Source organism: Pan troglodytes, chromosome 19, assembly GCF_028858775.2.
Source record: "Pan troglodytes isolate AG18354 chromosome 19, NHGRI_mPanTro3-v2.0_pri, whole genome shotgun sequence".
In the NCBI taxonomy this organism is placed as follows: Eukaryota; Metazoa; Chordata; class Mammalia; order Primates; family Hominidae; genus Pan; species Pan troglodytes.
Window position 1 is genome coordinate 30,321,692 of NC_072417.2, and position 16,403 is coordinate 30,338,094.

Below are 16,403 nucleotides of genomic sequence, written 5' to 3' on the forward strand. Positions count from 1 at the left end.
GTGGGCGGATCACCTGAGGTCAGGAGTTCCAGACCAGCCTGGCCAACATGGTAAAACCCCATCGCTGCTAAAAATACAAAAAAGTTAGCCAGGCATGGTAGCACATGCCTGTAGTCCCAGCTGCTCAGGAGGTTGAGGCACAAGAATCGCTTGAACTCAGGGAGGCAGAGGTTGCAGTGAACCAAGATCATGCCACTGCACTCCAGCCTGGGCAACACAGCAAGATTCCATCTCAAAAAAAATAAATGATAGGTGCTGAATGGGGGATTATCTAGTAGAAGGGGGATAAGATTACTTCTTATGGTTCTGGAGATTACAAGGAGGTAAATGTGCTTCAGCTATTGAGAATTATTTATTTTCTAAAATTTAGGGCATACCAGGCACAGTGGCTCATGCCTGTAATTCCAGCACTTTGGGAGGCCAGAGTGGGAGGATGGCTTGAGCCCAGGAGTTTGAGACCAGCCTGGGCAACATAGTGAGACCTTGTCTCTACAAAAAATGAAAATAAATAAATAAAAAATAAGCCAGATATGGTGGTGCACACCTGTGGCCCCAGCTATTCCAGAGGCTGAGGTGGGAGGATTGCTTGAGCCTGGGAGGTCGAGGCTGCAATGAGCCATGATTGTGCCACTGTACCCCAGCCTGGTCACAGTAAAAATAAAATAAAATTCAGGGCAAATTCCAAATCAGTGTAGTTTCCTCTGAAGATAGGACATTCCCTTTCACGGGAAGCTTGCATGACAAGTTAAATTCCCTTGTCAAATGAGAGCCATGGTTACTCTGATTTATTACACTGCTCAACAATGTACTGCTAACACTCAAACTACACTGCTTGAAGTATTAGCAGTACAGCAATCTGCGGACTGTAAAGGCAGCAACTAGTCTTTTTTTTTTGAAACAGAGTTTTATTCTTGTCAACCAGGCTAGAGTGCAATGGCATGATCTTGGCTCACTGCAGCCTCCACCTCTTGGGTTCAAGCGATTCTTCTTTCTCAGACTCTCAAGTAGCTCGGGTTACAGGTACCTGCCACCATGCCTGACTAATTTTCATATTTTTAGTAGAAACGGAGTTTCACCATGTTGGCCAGGCTGGTCTGAAACTCCTGACCTCAGGTGATCTGCCCGCCTCGGCCTCCCACAGTGCTGGGATTACAGGCGTGAGCCACCACACTTGGCCAGTCTTTTTCTTTTCAAGATTTTTTTTTCTATTGTTGTTGTGGTACTTGGTACCATTATTATTTGTTTTTTTTAGCCTTTCACTCATGATCTAGAAAGAAAATATTCTAGAATAACATTATTAAAAATGACTTGATTAAGGCATAGTCACTGGTACATATCATAAAGCAGGTACAAGATACATTCACAGAGTTGTATTACAGTACTGTCTTACATCTATAATACTAGAGCGTACAATTAAAAAGGCATTATATAAGATTTGATTCTACTCTTCCAGCAGAGAGCCCAAAGGATGGTAGGACACAGCTCTCATACAGAAATATACCTTCTTAGCTAGGATTTTCCTTCATTAGTAGCATGGTTATAGGTACTCACTTTTCTTCATGAACATCAGCTAAAAGTAATTTAAAAACAAACCAATGAAACATTGGATTCCTACAAAGATGACCAAGTGGGAGTAAGCAGGACTCAACCAAACTCGTATTTTACCAAATCCTTCATGTTAGAATGGTGAGAGCTCTGTGAAGGAAAGGGAATGGCAAGTAGCAGTTCAAAGCTCGGGCCACAACCAAGACACAAGATCATTTCAAACAGAAGCAGTAACCAAACAATGCTCACTTAGTATGTTCAAGGATACAGACGTCAAGACGCCAGTATTCAATCATCTGCGCACTAATCCAGTAAGAATGAGTGATCAGTTACTATACTTTGCTTGTGTTAAACTCAATCACCACTTTACAAGATTTTCAAGATTGGCTATAATTTAATGAGAAAGATGAAGAGAGAGGGATTTATGTGCCCATGTGGTTACCATCTCTGATAGTAAGACTTAGAGTACAAGGGAATATAAAATGATCATTTGGGAGTCATATATGTAAAAACTGAAAGTTATGTTTGTGGTTAAATCCTACTGTAAACATGATGGGTAGGGTTTAGATAACCCATAGGTCAAATTATGTTCTGCAAAGCTTAACTATGCATGCTATGAAATGTGTATACTCTAATGAGAATTTCCTTCTGGGAACAATACCACATTCTATCTTTACATTTTGAATGCTCAAACTTGGGACATCCTTCAGCAATCTTTTATTTCTACCCTTCTGCTAGGGGTGGGGGAGAGAAGGTAGGTAGGTATGGTAGAAACTGTATTGCTTAATCATCTTTAAAGAAGGAAAGCCCACCTCATATAAGAATATTCAGCCCCTTATAACTGTTAGGTTCTAGAAGTATTTTCTTGTGTTTTATCCAAGCTTTTAGAATGTAATAGCCATTTCTTCCTCAGTGCCTGTATCAGATACACAGTGGGAGTAACAGAGATAAACCTGAGGGGATCTTTTGACTTGTTAGGTTTTTATTTACACCTAGCAATGCTTTCATCAACACTTGGGCCAAGACAAGTTTGGAGTAAAGAGCACATGGTTTAACATGAGGATTCTTGTGTAATATGGTATTAATGACCATAATGTGTATTCCCGTAATAGACAATAGGAAAAGACAGTGGTGTCACCAAAATGTAAGCAGTACCTTAGTCCTGCCTTTTCAATACTTTTTTTTTTTTTTTGAGAGAGAGTGTATTGCTCTGTCATCCAGCCTGGAGTGCAGTGGCGCAGTCATAGCTCACAGCAGCTTCCAACTCCTGGACTCAAGCAGCCTCAGCCTCCGTCCCAAGTGGCTGGTACTATAGATGTGCCTCACCACAGTGGGGTCTTGTTGTGTTGCCCAGGCTAGTCTTGAACTCCTGGCCTCAAGCAATCTTTCCAGCTCAGCCTCCCAAAATGCTGGGATTACAAGTATGAGCCACCATGGCCAGCCACATTTCAGTACTTTTTAAACAAAGTTCCAGATTGTTGTTATTTTCATTTACTTGCTTTCATTCCTATCTTAACTTTAATTCTAAGGTTTTCCAAGTAGAGTTGCCAACTTTGTTCATTTTAGGAGAATAGATTTTATTTTCCTAAATGGTGTGATATATTTTTTATACTCAAAAAATACATTGGCTTGACTTCGTCAAAGTACGTTAGTATCTTAGAATTTATGAAGAATCTTATAGTATTGTGTTGTTCAGAGCTGTGGGTTTCTTAGGTTACTGAATGACAGAGTTTAATAATATTTCCTTTTTTCCATCTCCAGAGTTTAAGCCATAAATTAAAGTAAATGAGGAAATGTTCTGTATAAAGAAATGACACATTTTTATTGAAATTTTAGCAAAAAAGTGGTCTCTTTTGAGATTTTTTGGAGTCTAAAAAGTGACGGAGAGGGAAACTTACAAGTATGTAGACATTAACCAAAAATCTAACCATGAAATAATATGCTTAATATGCCTTCTGATAGACAAGCTTCCATTGACTGTGACTAATTTATTTGCCAACAAATTCCCTTTGTAAACTCACCCGCTTTTATTTCCTTTTAGCCCTTTCACCCAGCTTACATTTCCAATGGAAAAGTTTACAATTCATCAGTAAGTGTAGTTTGCTGTGGTGATTAAAACAAACAAACAAACAAAGCAATACTTGTCAATTTCACAGATATTTCAAAGCAACACATTAAAAATTTAGGCTGTGATAAAAATGGCCGCTTATCACCTCTACATTTTCAGAAATAATACAAGTATAATCAGTGATACTACTAATCTAAATTTCTAGGGTGATTTTTAAAAGTTTTACATCTTCTGTCAGTTTGTGAAATTGACTTGAGTTTTACTAGTGGTATGTCTTACAAATATAAATTACAGGAAATCTGAATGCTGTTCCTCTCTTATTAGATGAATTCCTTGGTGTTGATGAATTATGCTGGTGAATTGGTTAACTATCTCAGGTTAGGAGGAAAAATCAGCTTGTATTGTTTTTGGTGCTTTTTTTTTTTCATCTGCTATATCCAAGTATATATCTTGTTACAAGCACAGTATATTTTATTTTTTAAATTTATTTTTATTTTTATTTTATTTATTTATTTATTTTGATACGGAGTTTTGCTCTTGTTGCCCAGGCTGGAGTGCAATGGCGCAATCTCGGCTCACTGCAACCTCTGTCTCCAGGGTTCAAGTGATTCTCCTGCCTCAGCCTCCCAAGTAGCTAGGATTACAGGCACGTGCCACCACACCCAGATAATTTTTTGTATTTTTAGTAGAGATGGGGTTTCACTATGTTGGCCAGGCTGGTCTCAAACTCCAGACCTCAGGTGACCCACCCGCCTTGGCCTCCCAAAGTGCAGGGATTACAGTTGTGAGCCACCGTGCCTGGCCCAAGCACAGTATATTTTAAGCCTGCATTATTTTATATGCCAATTTAAGAATTGGATTTTGGTTCTCAATACATTTTTATTATTGATATGCTCTTATATGTCATTTTTAGGGGAAAATGTAATTTTTAAAAATGGGTGAGGAAATTAAAGCTTATATTTTAATTTACTTAATTTTAATCTCCAGAAATGGCAGTCATTTTTTAAAATAATAAATGATGTTGGTTGGTATAGCTATATTTATTTGTTTTTTTATTTTTATTTTTGAGACAGAATCTCTCTCTGTCCCCCAGGCTGGAGTGCAGCGGTGGGATCTTGGCTCACTGCAACCTCCGCCTCCCAGGTTCAAACAATTCTTGTGCCTCAGCCTCCCGAGTAGCTGGGATTACAGGCATGTGCCTCCATGCCCAACTAATTTTTCTGTATTTTAAGTAGAGATGGGGTTTCTCCATGTTGGCCAGGCTTGTCTTGAACTCCTCCTGGCCTCAAGTGATACACCCTCCTAGGTCTTCCAAAGTGCTGGGATTACAGGTGTGAGCCACTGTGTTCGGCCTTGGCATAACTATATTTACATTTGGTTTATCTCTGGTTTTTACTACCTGGTATAGCCTAGTGGATTTTATGGTAGACCTTCAGATGCTGTTAAAAAACTGAGATCATCTGTATCCTGATGCTGTACCTGAGTGATGATAACATTACTATGATAATAAAGAATATAGAAACCTTTTAAGAATCACAGGCCTTGGGCCGGGTGCTGTAGCTCATGCCTGTAATCCCAGCACTTTGGGAGGCCGAGGCAGGTGGATCACCCGAGGTCAGGAGTTCAAAACCAGCCTACACGACGTGGTGAAACCCCGTCTCTACTAAAAATACAAAAATTAGCCGGGCTTGGTGGCAGGTGCCTGTAATCCCAGCTACTTGGGAGGCTGAGGCAGGAGAATCGCTTGAACCCGGGAGGTGGAGGTTGCAGTGAGCTGAGATCGCACCATTGTACTCCAGCCTGGGCGACAATAATGAAACTCTGTCTCAAAAAAAAAAAAAAGAATCATAGGCCTAAATTTTTATCAATGTCTTAACTGAGTCTGTTTAATTATTTATGAGAAGTACATAAGTACCCACTCTATTTAACCAGAATATAAAAATAAACAATTCTGAGACACATGTTTCTCAGGATCTCTTGAGAGCTGTGTCATGGGCAAAAGAAATTTTATTTAAAAAATAAATAAATAAATAAACAATTCCGTCAGTTACCCCATCCTCAGAGTAGCATAATGTAAACTAAAGTCTAAGTCATACCCTCCAAAACTTTATATAATAGAGTTGGTATTTATTCAAGTCCTTTTGAATTTTAATAAATAAAAATAAGTGCTCATTGATACAGTGAGACAGCTGATTTCTAGAAAAGCTCAAGTGCTCAAGGACTTTTTTTCTGTGAGATTCAGCTTATTAGAGACTGTGGGGAGGAGCTGCTTTACCATGTGCCTCACCTAGAATGCTTTGCAAATAAATAGATACCTTTTCAAAAATTTTCATCAAAGTTCCCTTCAAATTAATGCCTTCATTTACTTGAGCAAGACCACATAGTATCTAATGTTATTCTTAAAGTGCCTGGCTGAACCAAGTGTTGTACATCCTGAATATTAGATGTAGGATTTTTCATAATACTTTATTGGTACCTCTGTTTTTTTAATGGGTAACATGTTTATCTTTAAAGGGCCACTGTTTTAATATGCCTCTCTTCAAGAACCTCTAGCCCTATTTCTTATTGTATTGTCTGCTTGGCTGGCTAGCTGTGGGAACAAAAAGTCTTGAGAGGAGTACTTTTAGCCAGTTGTAGGATCTAGAGCTAAGAGAGATCCCACACTAAAAGCATGAGCAAATGAAAATGGTACCGTCAGGTACTTTCAGTTCGATTTCTATTTATTTCAGTATCACTAGACTTCAGTGTGGAAATAAATGTGTAGTTCGATAGGGTTTAAAGTATGTAAACATTATTAAGTAATGTCAAGTCAGTGGAGAAAAGTCAGTAAAATTATGCTTGCAGTTTAATATACTGTGTATTATATGGTTTTCAGTTCAGCATTCCCATTTGTTTGGTGGTATTTTTTCTTTCAGGAGAAAGCTTTGCAGAATTCAGATCTGCAGGAACTGATGATGGTTTCACCGATTTTAAAACAGCCGATAGTGTATCACCACTAGAGCCACCAACAAAAGACAAAACTTTTCCACCATCCTTCCCCTCAGGAACTATACAACAGAAACAACAAACACAAGTGAAAAACCCTCTGAACTTAGCAGACCTAGATATGTTTTCCTCAGTTAATTGCAGCAGCGAGAAACCATTGTCTTTTTCAGCTGCGTTTAGCACATCAAAATCAGTTTCTACACCACAGTCAACAGGTTCTGCTGCTACTACGACAGCATTGGCAGCAACAAAAACTTCTAGTTTGGCTGATGATTTTGGAGAATTCAGCCTTTTTGGGGAATATTCTGGTCTAGCACCTGTTGGGGAGCAGGATGACTTTGCAGATTTTATGGCTTTCAGTAATAGCTCTATTTCATCTGAGCAAAAGCCGGATGACAAATATGATGCCCTTAAAGAGGAAGCCAGTCCTGTTCCTCTAACCAGCAATGTGGGCAGCACAGTGAAGGGTGGACAAAACTCGACTGCTGCGTCTACCAAGTACGATGTCTTCAGACAACTTTCTCTGGAAGGGTCTGGACTAGGTGTTGAAGACCTAAAAGATAACACTCCTTCAGGAAAAAGTGATGATGATTTTGCTGACTTCCACTCCAGTAAATTTTCTTCCATAAACTCGGACAAATCCCTGGGAGAGAAAGCAGTGGCTTTCAGACACACCAAAGAAGACTCTGCATCAGTGAAGTCCTTAGATCTCCCTTCCATTGGTGGCAGCAGTGTTGGCAAGGAGGACTCTGAAGATGCACTCTCTGTTCAGTTTGACATGAAATTGGCTGATGTGGGAGGAGATCTTAAGCATGTCATGTCTGATAGCTCTTTGGATTTACCAACAGTTAGTGGCCAGCATCCTCCTGCTGCAGGTGAGGAATTGGTGAGATTGCTCTGGTGATGGTGTTGTAGATTTCAAAGATGATTCTGCGGGTGTTGATTTACATGAGTAAGGCTCTGGCCCTTTAGCTTTATGAATCTCTAATAATCAACCTCTTTATTGCCAGTCTCCTTAAAGCAGTGTTAAATTTGATTCTGTGGATACTTGATATGGATACTATGGCTACTGTGGAACTTAGATTGGGTAGCTAAGATATTTTTATTTTTGAAATCTAGCACCAGCTTGGTGTTAGAGGCACATAAAAAGTCACTGCTAAGTGAACCTCACATTGCCAGAAATTTGATAAAAGACTTTTGCAGTGCCGGCAGTGTTCCTTCATTTCTGTGAGTAAAATCAGTGTTTCCCTCTCCTTTTTTCTTCTCTTGGGTATACACAGCAACTGCCAGTATAGTATTCTGTTTGATTTACAGAAATTAACTCTTGTTAGGTCAAGAAAGTAAAAATTTCTAACCACTTGTAGTGCAGTTTGCCACATCCTTTTAAGAGAAGAAGAGGGAAAGAGTTTATATATGAATGTTCTGTATGTCAGGGCCTGGCAAAGAGGAGGGTGTGTGTTGTCAGTGGAATCCAGGAGCTGTTTTCAGTGTTAACTCTATTACTGGAAATATTAAGTTGTAACAAATCTGTAGATGCTAGGATAGGGTAACTGCTAACTTTCTGATAAAATGTTTGAAAACATCTTATTAGGGAGCCCTCTTTAAATTCTGTGTAGATTTACATGTGGCAATTTACTCTCTAGTTCAACTTCTGTCATAAAAACTAGACTCCCAAGTGTCCTGGTTTTTCTTTTGTTTTGTTTTTTGATATGTATATAGAAAGATAAACCTATTTTGTGGCCTTTTAATAATGAGAAATATCTCAGTATCACTGTATTATTCTAGAAAATGTATTATGCATATGAAGGATTTGGTTTTGTCTAACTAGGGGGGACACGTGAGACACTTCCAAGTTTACAGATTCAGGCAGAAATTGTAAAGTCCTATAGCTTTTGCATATGTCAAATTGGCAAGTCGGAAAACAAAATTGCATCCATCCTTTGGTTATGGAAATGTTGTAGGTATTGCTAAACAGGCTGCTGAATCAGGAGCAAGTTAGCAGAGACATTGCATGTTTCATGTTGCTACTTGCTAAGGTATTTTTCAAATGCAGTGGGCAGTCTGAAGAGCTCCTGTGCCCTTGACTGTCTACTTTCTGTCTTTTTTTTTTTTTTGTACTTTTCCTCAGAAAGTTTCTTATTTTTTTGCTGCTGTTTGTTTGATAGAGTGATTGTGGGTTTTTGTTTTTTTTTTTTTATGCGCTGCTTGAACCACAGCAGTTGGTTGCAAAGTGCTCTGTTTTCTGAACGATATTGGATTTTTATTTAAAAATCTCATAACATGTATACTGGCCTTTTGGACTCTGAAGTTATTAATTAGAAACTATTGTTCTGAAAGTGAATCTATATTCTTTCACAGTGCCAAGCTAGATGTCTTTATGAAATGAGTCTAATCCGGGTTTGGGGTGTCTTTTTTTTTCCCCCATTTTATTTGGAGGTTGGTTTTTTTGACCTAGCTTGTTCTTACTGACCTGTTAAAATAATCTTCTGTGCTCATGTTCTTTTATGTATGTTTGGAACATCCTCAGCTTGGAGCCTGTAATGTTCAAGCTAACTCTCTTCAGTTGGAGGATATTCTTAAAAGCAGATTGTTTCCTCCCATTGATCTGTAAACCTCCTGTCAGAAAGGAGCAGTATCCCTTTAGAGCGGTTGTTAAAAGGGGTTGATGTCTGACCAATGCGCTATATTGCTGTTGTGCAAAATTGCTGCATCAATGTATTGTAGAGGGTAAATGGCAAGGACTTATTCAAAGTAACGTAGTTTTATTTTATCCTCATGTTCACCACAGTATCTCTTGCTCTCTTAGTTTGAGGGTTAAAGGTACTTCTTGTTGGAGAAATAAGAAGTGAGCTGATGAAGAGAGAATAAAACCTGGTAGATTGCTATCTGCGGACCTTAATCCTGTTTAGAAGCCCTAACTTAACTCTGAAGGGGATACTGTCTCTTTTAACTCTTGCTATAATCATTTGTATGGAAGGTAGATAATACTGATAACATTGCCTGATTTCTCTGCGTATTATTACATTTAACCCTTTGAGCCCTTGCTGCATATAATTTCAACTAGGCTGTTTTTTCCCCCTGACTAAATTTAATCTGCGGCACTGAAGCATCTTGACGTGCAGTCATTAAAATCATATGGTTTTATTGGCAGCAAGAGCTGACCCTCATCTGTGACATTTTCAAAGGGTTAGCAAGACTTCTGTAGCTACCTACCTACCTATCTGTAAAGTAGCTCTTCTTTGACATTGAAAATCTTTGTATTTTAATTAGCACCTTTTTTTTTTGGCTGCTTTTCTGATGTCTTTTTTTCAATTTAGACATTTTCTATGTGAATGTGCCTTCAAATTTGCTTTAGTATATTCCTCTGCAAATACTGATCTGCATGCTTATTCTGATGACTTCTTTTCCAGCTCTTCTGTATCACTCTCTTTTGTGATCTGTAAGTCTTGTGTTAATAAATAATTCTTTGGCATATTTTGAAAGTGTGGGGATGTGTGTAATTTGTACTTTTTCAGGGTTAGACCAAAGAAATACCTGGCTGATACCAAGTTTAAAGCAATAGTGTCCTAAGACTAGAGGGTTTTCCCCTTTTGTTTTGTTTCGTCAAACACTTGTCTCCTGAGAAAGTATTGGTACATTTTAGCCTTTGTTTCTTATAATTCCATTAATGTAAGTTTTTAACATGGCATTGGATTGAAATAGAACTTTAAACTTAAATAAGAGTAAACCTTACACTACTTTACATGATAGGGAGAAAGAACATTTATTGCAGTTTCTTCTCTTGAAGAAACTGATCATATTTTATTGTAGAGAATCTGTCTCTACTAGGCATTACATTGAAGAGAAGAGAAGGGGAAGGTGGGGGAAAAGACCTAAGAGTTGAGTGTTGTGGAAAGAGTTAACTATAACTATCTAGTTATCTAATAACTAGTTATTAGATATATATCATCAAATAATATTGAAATGGACTTCTGAGCACAGTAAATGTAAGCTGTATTTAAATTGATAATCTGCATAATGGAAAGTGTTCTGTATTAATAGCAGGAAGTCTTGAGGATAGAATTTGATTTGAGTTTGAAATTGGGTACTCAGCCGGGCACGGTGGCTCACACCTGTAGTACCAGCACTTTGGGAGGCCAAGGTGGGTGGATTGCTTGAGGCTAGTAGTTCATGACCAGCCTAGGCAACATGGCAAAACCCCATCTTTACCAAAAAATACAAAAATTAGCCGGGCACGGTGGTGGGCTCCTGTAGTCCCAGCTACTCAGGAGGCTAAAGTGTGAGGATCAGTTGATCCTGGGAGGTAGAGGCTGCAGTGAGCTGTGATCACATCACTGCACTCCAGCCTGGGTGACAGAGCAAGACCTAGTCTCAAAGAAAGAAAAATTGGGTACTCCATCCTCTAATTGCAGAGCATGTTAGGTTTGCAGTATGTGTTCTGTATGATGAAGCAACCCTCAGCCTTTTTTTTTCACTCATAGTACATAAAGCAAATTCTTAAAACATGTTACTTTAGGGGGTGTGTCTAACAAAGTAAGGTTTGAACCATTCTTATTTTTAAGAAAACATTTTCTAGAAGGACCAGTGAAATGTGGCAACAAGCGTAGGCCAAACATGGAAAATATTTTCTCCATTTTAGAGTATGGTAACAGTAAAAAAAACCTTGAGAATATTACTGTTTTTCAGGTTAGAAACCCCAAAGCAATAAAATCCCTGGGAAAAGGGGATATTTCCATGGTTTACATTTTGTATTCTTATGTTTTGAGGCTTTAATTCTTTGTTCTTTTTTAGAATTTGAGGAAGGAAGGAAATTAAATCACTGAAGATGAGGACTTTTTTTTTTTTTTTTTTTTGAGACCAAGTTTCTTGTTGCCCAGGCTGGAGTGCAGTGGCACAATCTCAGCTCACTGTAACCTCTGCCTCCCAGGTTCAAGTGATTCTCCTGCCTCGGCCTCCTGAGTAGCTGAGATTACAGGCACATGCCAACACACCCAGCTAATTTTGTATTTTTAATAGAGATGGGGGTTTCTCCATGTTGGTCAGGCTGGTCTCGAACTCCTGACCTCAGGTAATCCGCCCGCCTTGGCCTCCCAAAGTGCTGGGATTACAGGTATGAGCCACCACGCCCGTTTTTTTGTGTGGTTTTTTTTGTTTTTTTTTTTTTTTAAGACAGAGTTTCCCTCTTGTCACCCAGGCTGGAGTGGAATGGCACGATCTTGGATCTCGGCTCACTGCAACCTCTGCCTCTGAGGTTCAAGTGACTCTCCTGCCTCAGCCTCTCAAGTAACTGGGATTCCAGGTGCCTGCCACCACGCCCAGCTAATTTTTGTATTTTTAGTAGAAATGGGTTTTCACCATGTTGGCCAGGCTGGTGTCAAACTCCTGACCTCAGGTGATCCACCTGCCTCGGCCTCCCAAAGTAGTGTGATTACAGGTGTGAGCCACCGCACCCGGCCTAGAAGAAGATGAGGATTTTGAATAGGACTCCTAAGAGATCACTTGTAGTGTCTTAAATATGCCATTTAAGAAAGAAAAGTTGCATATAGAGGTTTAGGTTAACTCTGAGAAAAGCCAGGCCTGCCATTCAAAATACAGCACTTTCCAGAGCATACTGCTTTAAAAAGTTGAATAATAGTTGGTTTCAAAAACCTTGTGTAAATGCATTATATTTTATTTATGATATGTGCTTCCTAACAAATTTGAAAGAAAGAGATCTTAGTGTAGCTTCCATCTAGTGATAATGCCAGCTGCCCTTTATTTTGGATTTTCCCATGCTATTTATAAAATCAATCTCTTGATGGCTTTGACTGAGGAATTTCTTTGTCAGTGGAATTCTGTAATGCTAGATTGGTCCATGTAGGACTGCTTTATTTTAACTCTTTTCTGCATTTATCTGAGCAGGCTGCAGAAAATGACTGAATGTAACTGTGTGTAAAGCATACATTCACAAATTGAGTAATGAATATTTCCAAAGTAACATTACTTTTTAGGGAGGTAGTTTTAATATAATGTAATGACTTAAACTTCTTTTGCGAAAAAGACTTGAAGAATTCTATGCTATAGGTTTAAACAAACAAAATACTGTTTTGTTTACCCTGATGCCAAGTAACATATGGTTAGTGCTTCACTTCGTGTATCAGTGCGTGAGAAAGTATACCTATGTATCTGTTGTTCTATAGTCACTCTGTTGTTCACATCAGAATCCCTGCTGATTTTTAGAAGTAGCAAATGACGGCCAGGCACAGTGGCTCACGCCTGTAATCCCAGCACTTTGGGAGGCGAAGGCAGGCGGATCACCTGAGGTCAGGAGTTGGAGACCAGCCTGGCCAACATGGTGAAACCCCATCTCTACTAAAAATACAAAAATTAGCCAGGTGTGGTGGCTCGTGCCTGTAATCCCAGCTACTCAGGGGGCTGAGGCACGAGAATTGCTTGAACCTGTGAGGTGGAGGTTGCAGTGAGCTGAGATTGTGCCACTCACACTGCAGCCTAGGCGACAGAGCGAGACTCCGTCTCCAAAAAAAAAAAAAAAAAAAGCAGCAAATGAACATGAAGGGAACACTGGCAATATCAAAAAACCTGTGCTAAATCCTAAAATAATGCAAAGAACCAAAAGGCCTCAATTGCACTTCCTGTCTTCTGTGTTCATTTGGTGTCTTTTTGATGAGATTTTTACTGATGACCAGGGGCAGTCCCACTGTGTATCCTGACACCATTCCTTGGCCTTCTGTCCTCCTCTAACTTAAAATATCCACAGGATTTCCAGTTTTCTTTTTTGAACTTAAAACACTAACACAGAAACCCAAAGGTGCTTCTAGATAGTGTGGATATAATTTATACCATGAAGTTGTGTGAGTCAGTACAAATGAAGAACAGGAAATTTTCATACAGACTAGAAAACACTGGAAGGCAATTAAACAGCAGCATTTTTCAGCCTGTCACTTATACTGTGATCACTTTCATTCCTGTTTTCTTCAGTGTTTGAGACTTATAGGACACAGACCAGGTTTTTTAGTTAATAGAGAATATGAGTATGACTGATCTCATAGGTAGATCAAAGATAGAATAGGGACTAAGGGAGATTAGGGCCCAGGGTAGAGAGAAACTGAAATGTACAAGTATTTTACGGTTTGCTTTAGTAAATGAAGTTTAGATTACATCAGTACTGTAAATTAAAATATATTTCTTAGTCCAATGAACATTTTTATTGCTATATAAAATGAGAATAGTGGAATTTGTACATATATCTCCTTTCTTCTTTCTCCAAACTCCTTCAAAAGCCAGTAACTCTTCCTCACCTGGGCATATACTTACAGCTTTAGCAAATGTCCCTGGGAATGAGCTTGGCCATCTGTGTCCTGTAGTAGCAGCCAACATTCTTTGTTCCAAAAAAATACCGTTTTCATGTACAACATCCATTCAAAAGAGATTTGAATAGAGGTTATGGAAGAGACTGATAGGGTTACTTGCCAGCATAAGCAAGAAATATGTGTTTTGATTTGAGATCCATGATGGAAAACAGATCGTATACATTTATTTCTTTGGCCTTTGTAATAGGACATCCCTGATTGCAAACAGATGTATGCATTAAAACAACAATTTGGCATATTATCTGTGTGCAAATGCAGTCAGCCTAGCACAGCCTAGGAGTTTCGCAGCAGAACTGGAAATACAGTAGTGATTTTCTGTTCATTTTATTGCATTCATTCTCCATTTTCTTTTTCCTTTTTCTCTTGCAATTTTCAGAATTCGGCTATCAAATTGAAAGTCCATCTATACTAGCTTCAGTGATTACAAACTAAAATGTGGGTTATTCCACATCATTTTTTCTATCACTTATGTTGTAGGTCTTACATAATCTTTAATATTTTTAAGACCATTATACAATAATACCTATAACTGGACTGCTTAGAAATGTAGAACTATTAACAGGGGAAATGAAGAATTTTCTTACTTTAAGCTACCTTCAATGAACTGATGTACCACATTTTTCTTAGTTAATGGTTTACGTATATTTGCTATGCCAGAACATACTGCCCTGTAATTATATTGTTTATAAATTCTAAGTTTAGGGGCACGGTGTTCTGTCTCACATTCCTTATGTACCATCAGTACTGGTGTTCAAATGAATTACACTTTACGAAATTACTTTTTCACACTATAATAGCCAACAAATAAGCAAAAGTAAATTTAAAGCTCAATTTTGAGGCTTGATTTTAGTGACTCTTGTATATTTGCTCTTCATTTTAAGTATAAAATATTTCTTTCATTTGCTTTCCTAGTCTTTCATTTAGTCTTTTCTGGGAGTTGCTCCAAAAGGCAAGATGTTACAGGCGTATCATTTTTAATAAAAATAAGATTTCCTGAAATTTTTAAAATGCTTAAAAATGCCTCAGCTTAGGCAATCCCTTATTCCCTGTAATGCCTTTTACCTGATTATATTAGTCATTTTAGTTTTTTAAAAGACATTTTCTTGTTGCATAATTGCACAGAAAGATCTTTTTATTACCATAGTAATATCTTGATTGCAGTGTTTGAACTGGAGCTATCTTTTCATTAAATTTATCATTTGCTTCTAGGAAAATTGTCTCCTTTTTTTGAGACAGAGTCTCAAACTGTCGCCAGGCTGGAGTGCAGTGGTGCCATCTTGGCTTACTGCAATCTCCGATTCCCTGATTCAAGCGATTCTCCTGCCTCACCCTCCCAAGTAGCTGGAATTACAGGCACATGCCACCACGCCCAGCTAATTATTATTATTATTATTTTTTTTTTTTTTTGAGATGGAGTTTCGCTCTTGTTGCCCAGGCTGGAGTGCAATGGTGCAATCTCAGCTCACTGCAACCTCTGCTTGCCGGGTTCAAGTGATTCTCCTACCTCAGCCTCCTGAGTAGCCGGAATTACAGGCATGCACCACCATGCCCAGCTAATTTTGTATTTTTAATAGAGACAGGGTTTCTCCATGTTGGTCAGGCTGGTCTCGAACTCCTAAACTCTGGTGATCCACCTGCCCCAGCCTCCCAAAGTGCTGGGATTACAGGTGTGAGCCACCATGCCCGGCCTGCTAACCTTTTAATAGGAAAGATTCTGGAAGCAGTTCCTAATATAGTTTCCCAAAATGCTTTCGTAGGGCCTAGTAATAAAAATATCTGTATTATGAAACATTTTTCTGAATGTATCTCTTCAAGAATAGTCCTGTATTTAACTGTATCACCCCCGACTGAATTTCACCTCATTTGAGTCTGGACACCTTCTCGTCCCTTTAAATCGTGGGGAAAAAAATGAAAACAAAAAATCACTACAGCAAAAACCAAGAAAGCTTTGGGCTAAAGGCTTTTCCATTCATTCTAAACTATAAATTTTTCACCTGAGGCCAGGCACAATGGCTCACGCCTGTAATTCCAGCACTTTGGGAGGCCGAGACGGGCGGATCACCTGAGGTCAGGAGTTCAAGACCAGCCTGGCCAACATGGTGAAACCCCGTCTCTACTCAAAATACAAAAACTAGCCAGGCGTGGTGGCGGCTGCCTGTAATCCCAACTAATCGAGAGGCTGAGACCGGAGAATCGCTTGAACCCAGGAGGCGGAGGTTGTAGTGAGCCGAGATCGCGCCATTGCACTCCAGGCTGGGTGACAAGAGTGAAACTCCATCTCAAAAAATCAATTAAAAAAAAAAAAACTTTTCACCTGAGTCGTTTTTTCCTTCTGTTTTATAAACCACATTTGAAGGGTACCATTGCACCACGGAATTTTTAAATATGCCATCATTCTGTGAAAGCTGTTTGCTTTTTGCAGGTTGGTTTTTTGT

General features: G+C 38.9%; 1 protein-coding gene across 50 annotated transcripts in view; it reads left to right on the forward strand.

Annotated features, from left to right (window-relative positions):
• The window catches only part of SYNRG (synergin gamma), a 93,170-nt gene that overhangs the window by 47,502 nt on the left and 29,265 nt on the right, over window positions 1-16,403 (forward strand). For all 50 annotated transcript variants that reach the window (XR_008540136.2, XR_010152892.1, XM_009432342.4 and 47 more), the window contains one exon: window positions 6,529-7,473. Coding sequence is in view for 48 of the 50 variants with exons in the window: in XM_009432342.4 (XP_009430617.3) it covers window positions 6,529-7,473 (945 nt within the window). In the remaining 2 variants the exon portion in view is untranslated. The remainder of the gene's footprint in view (window positions 1-6,528; window positions 7,474-16,403) is intronic.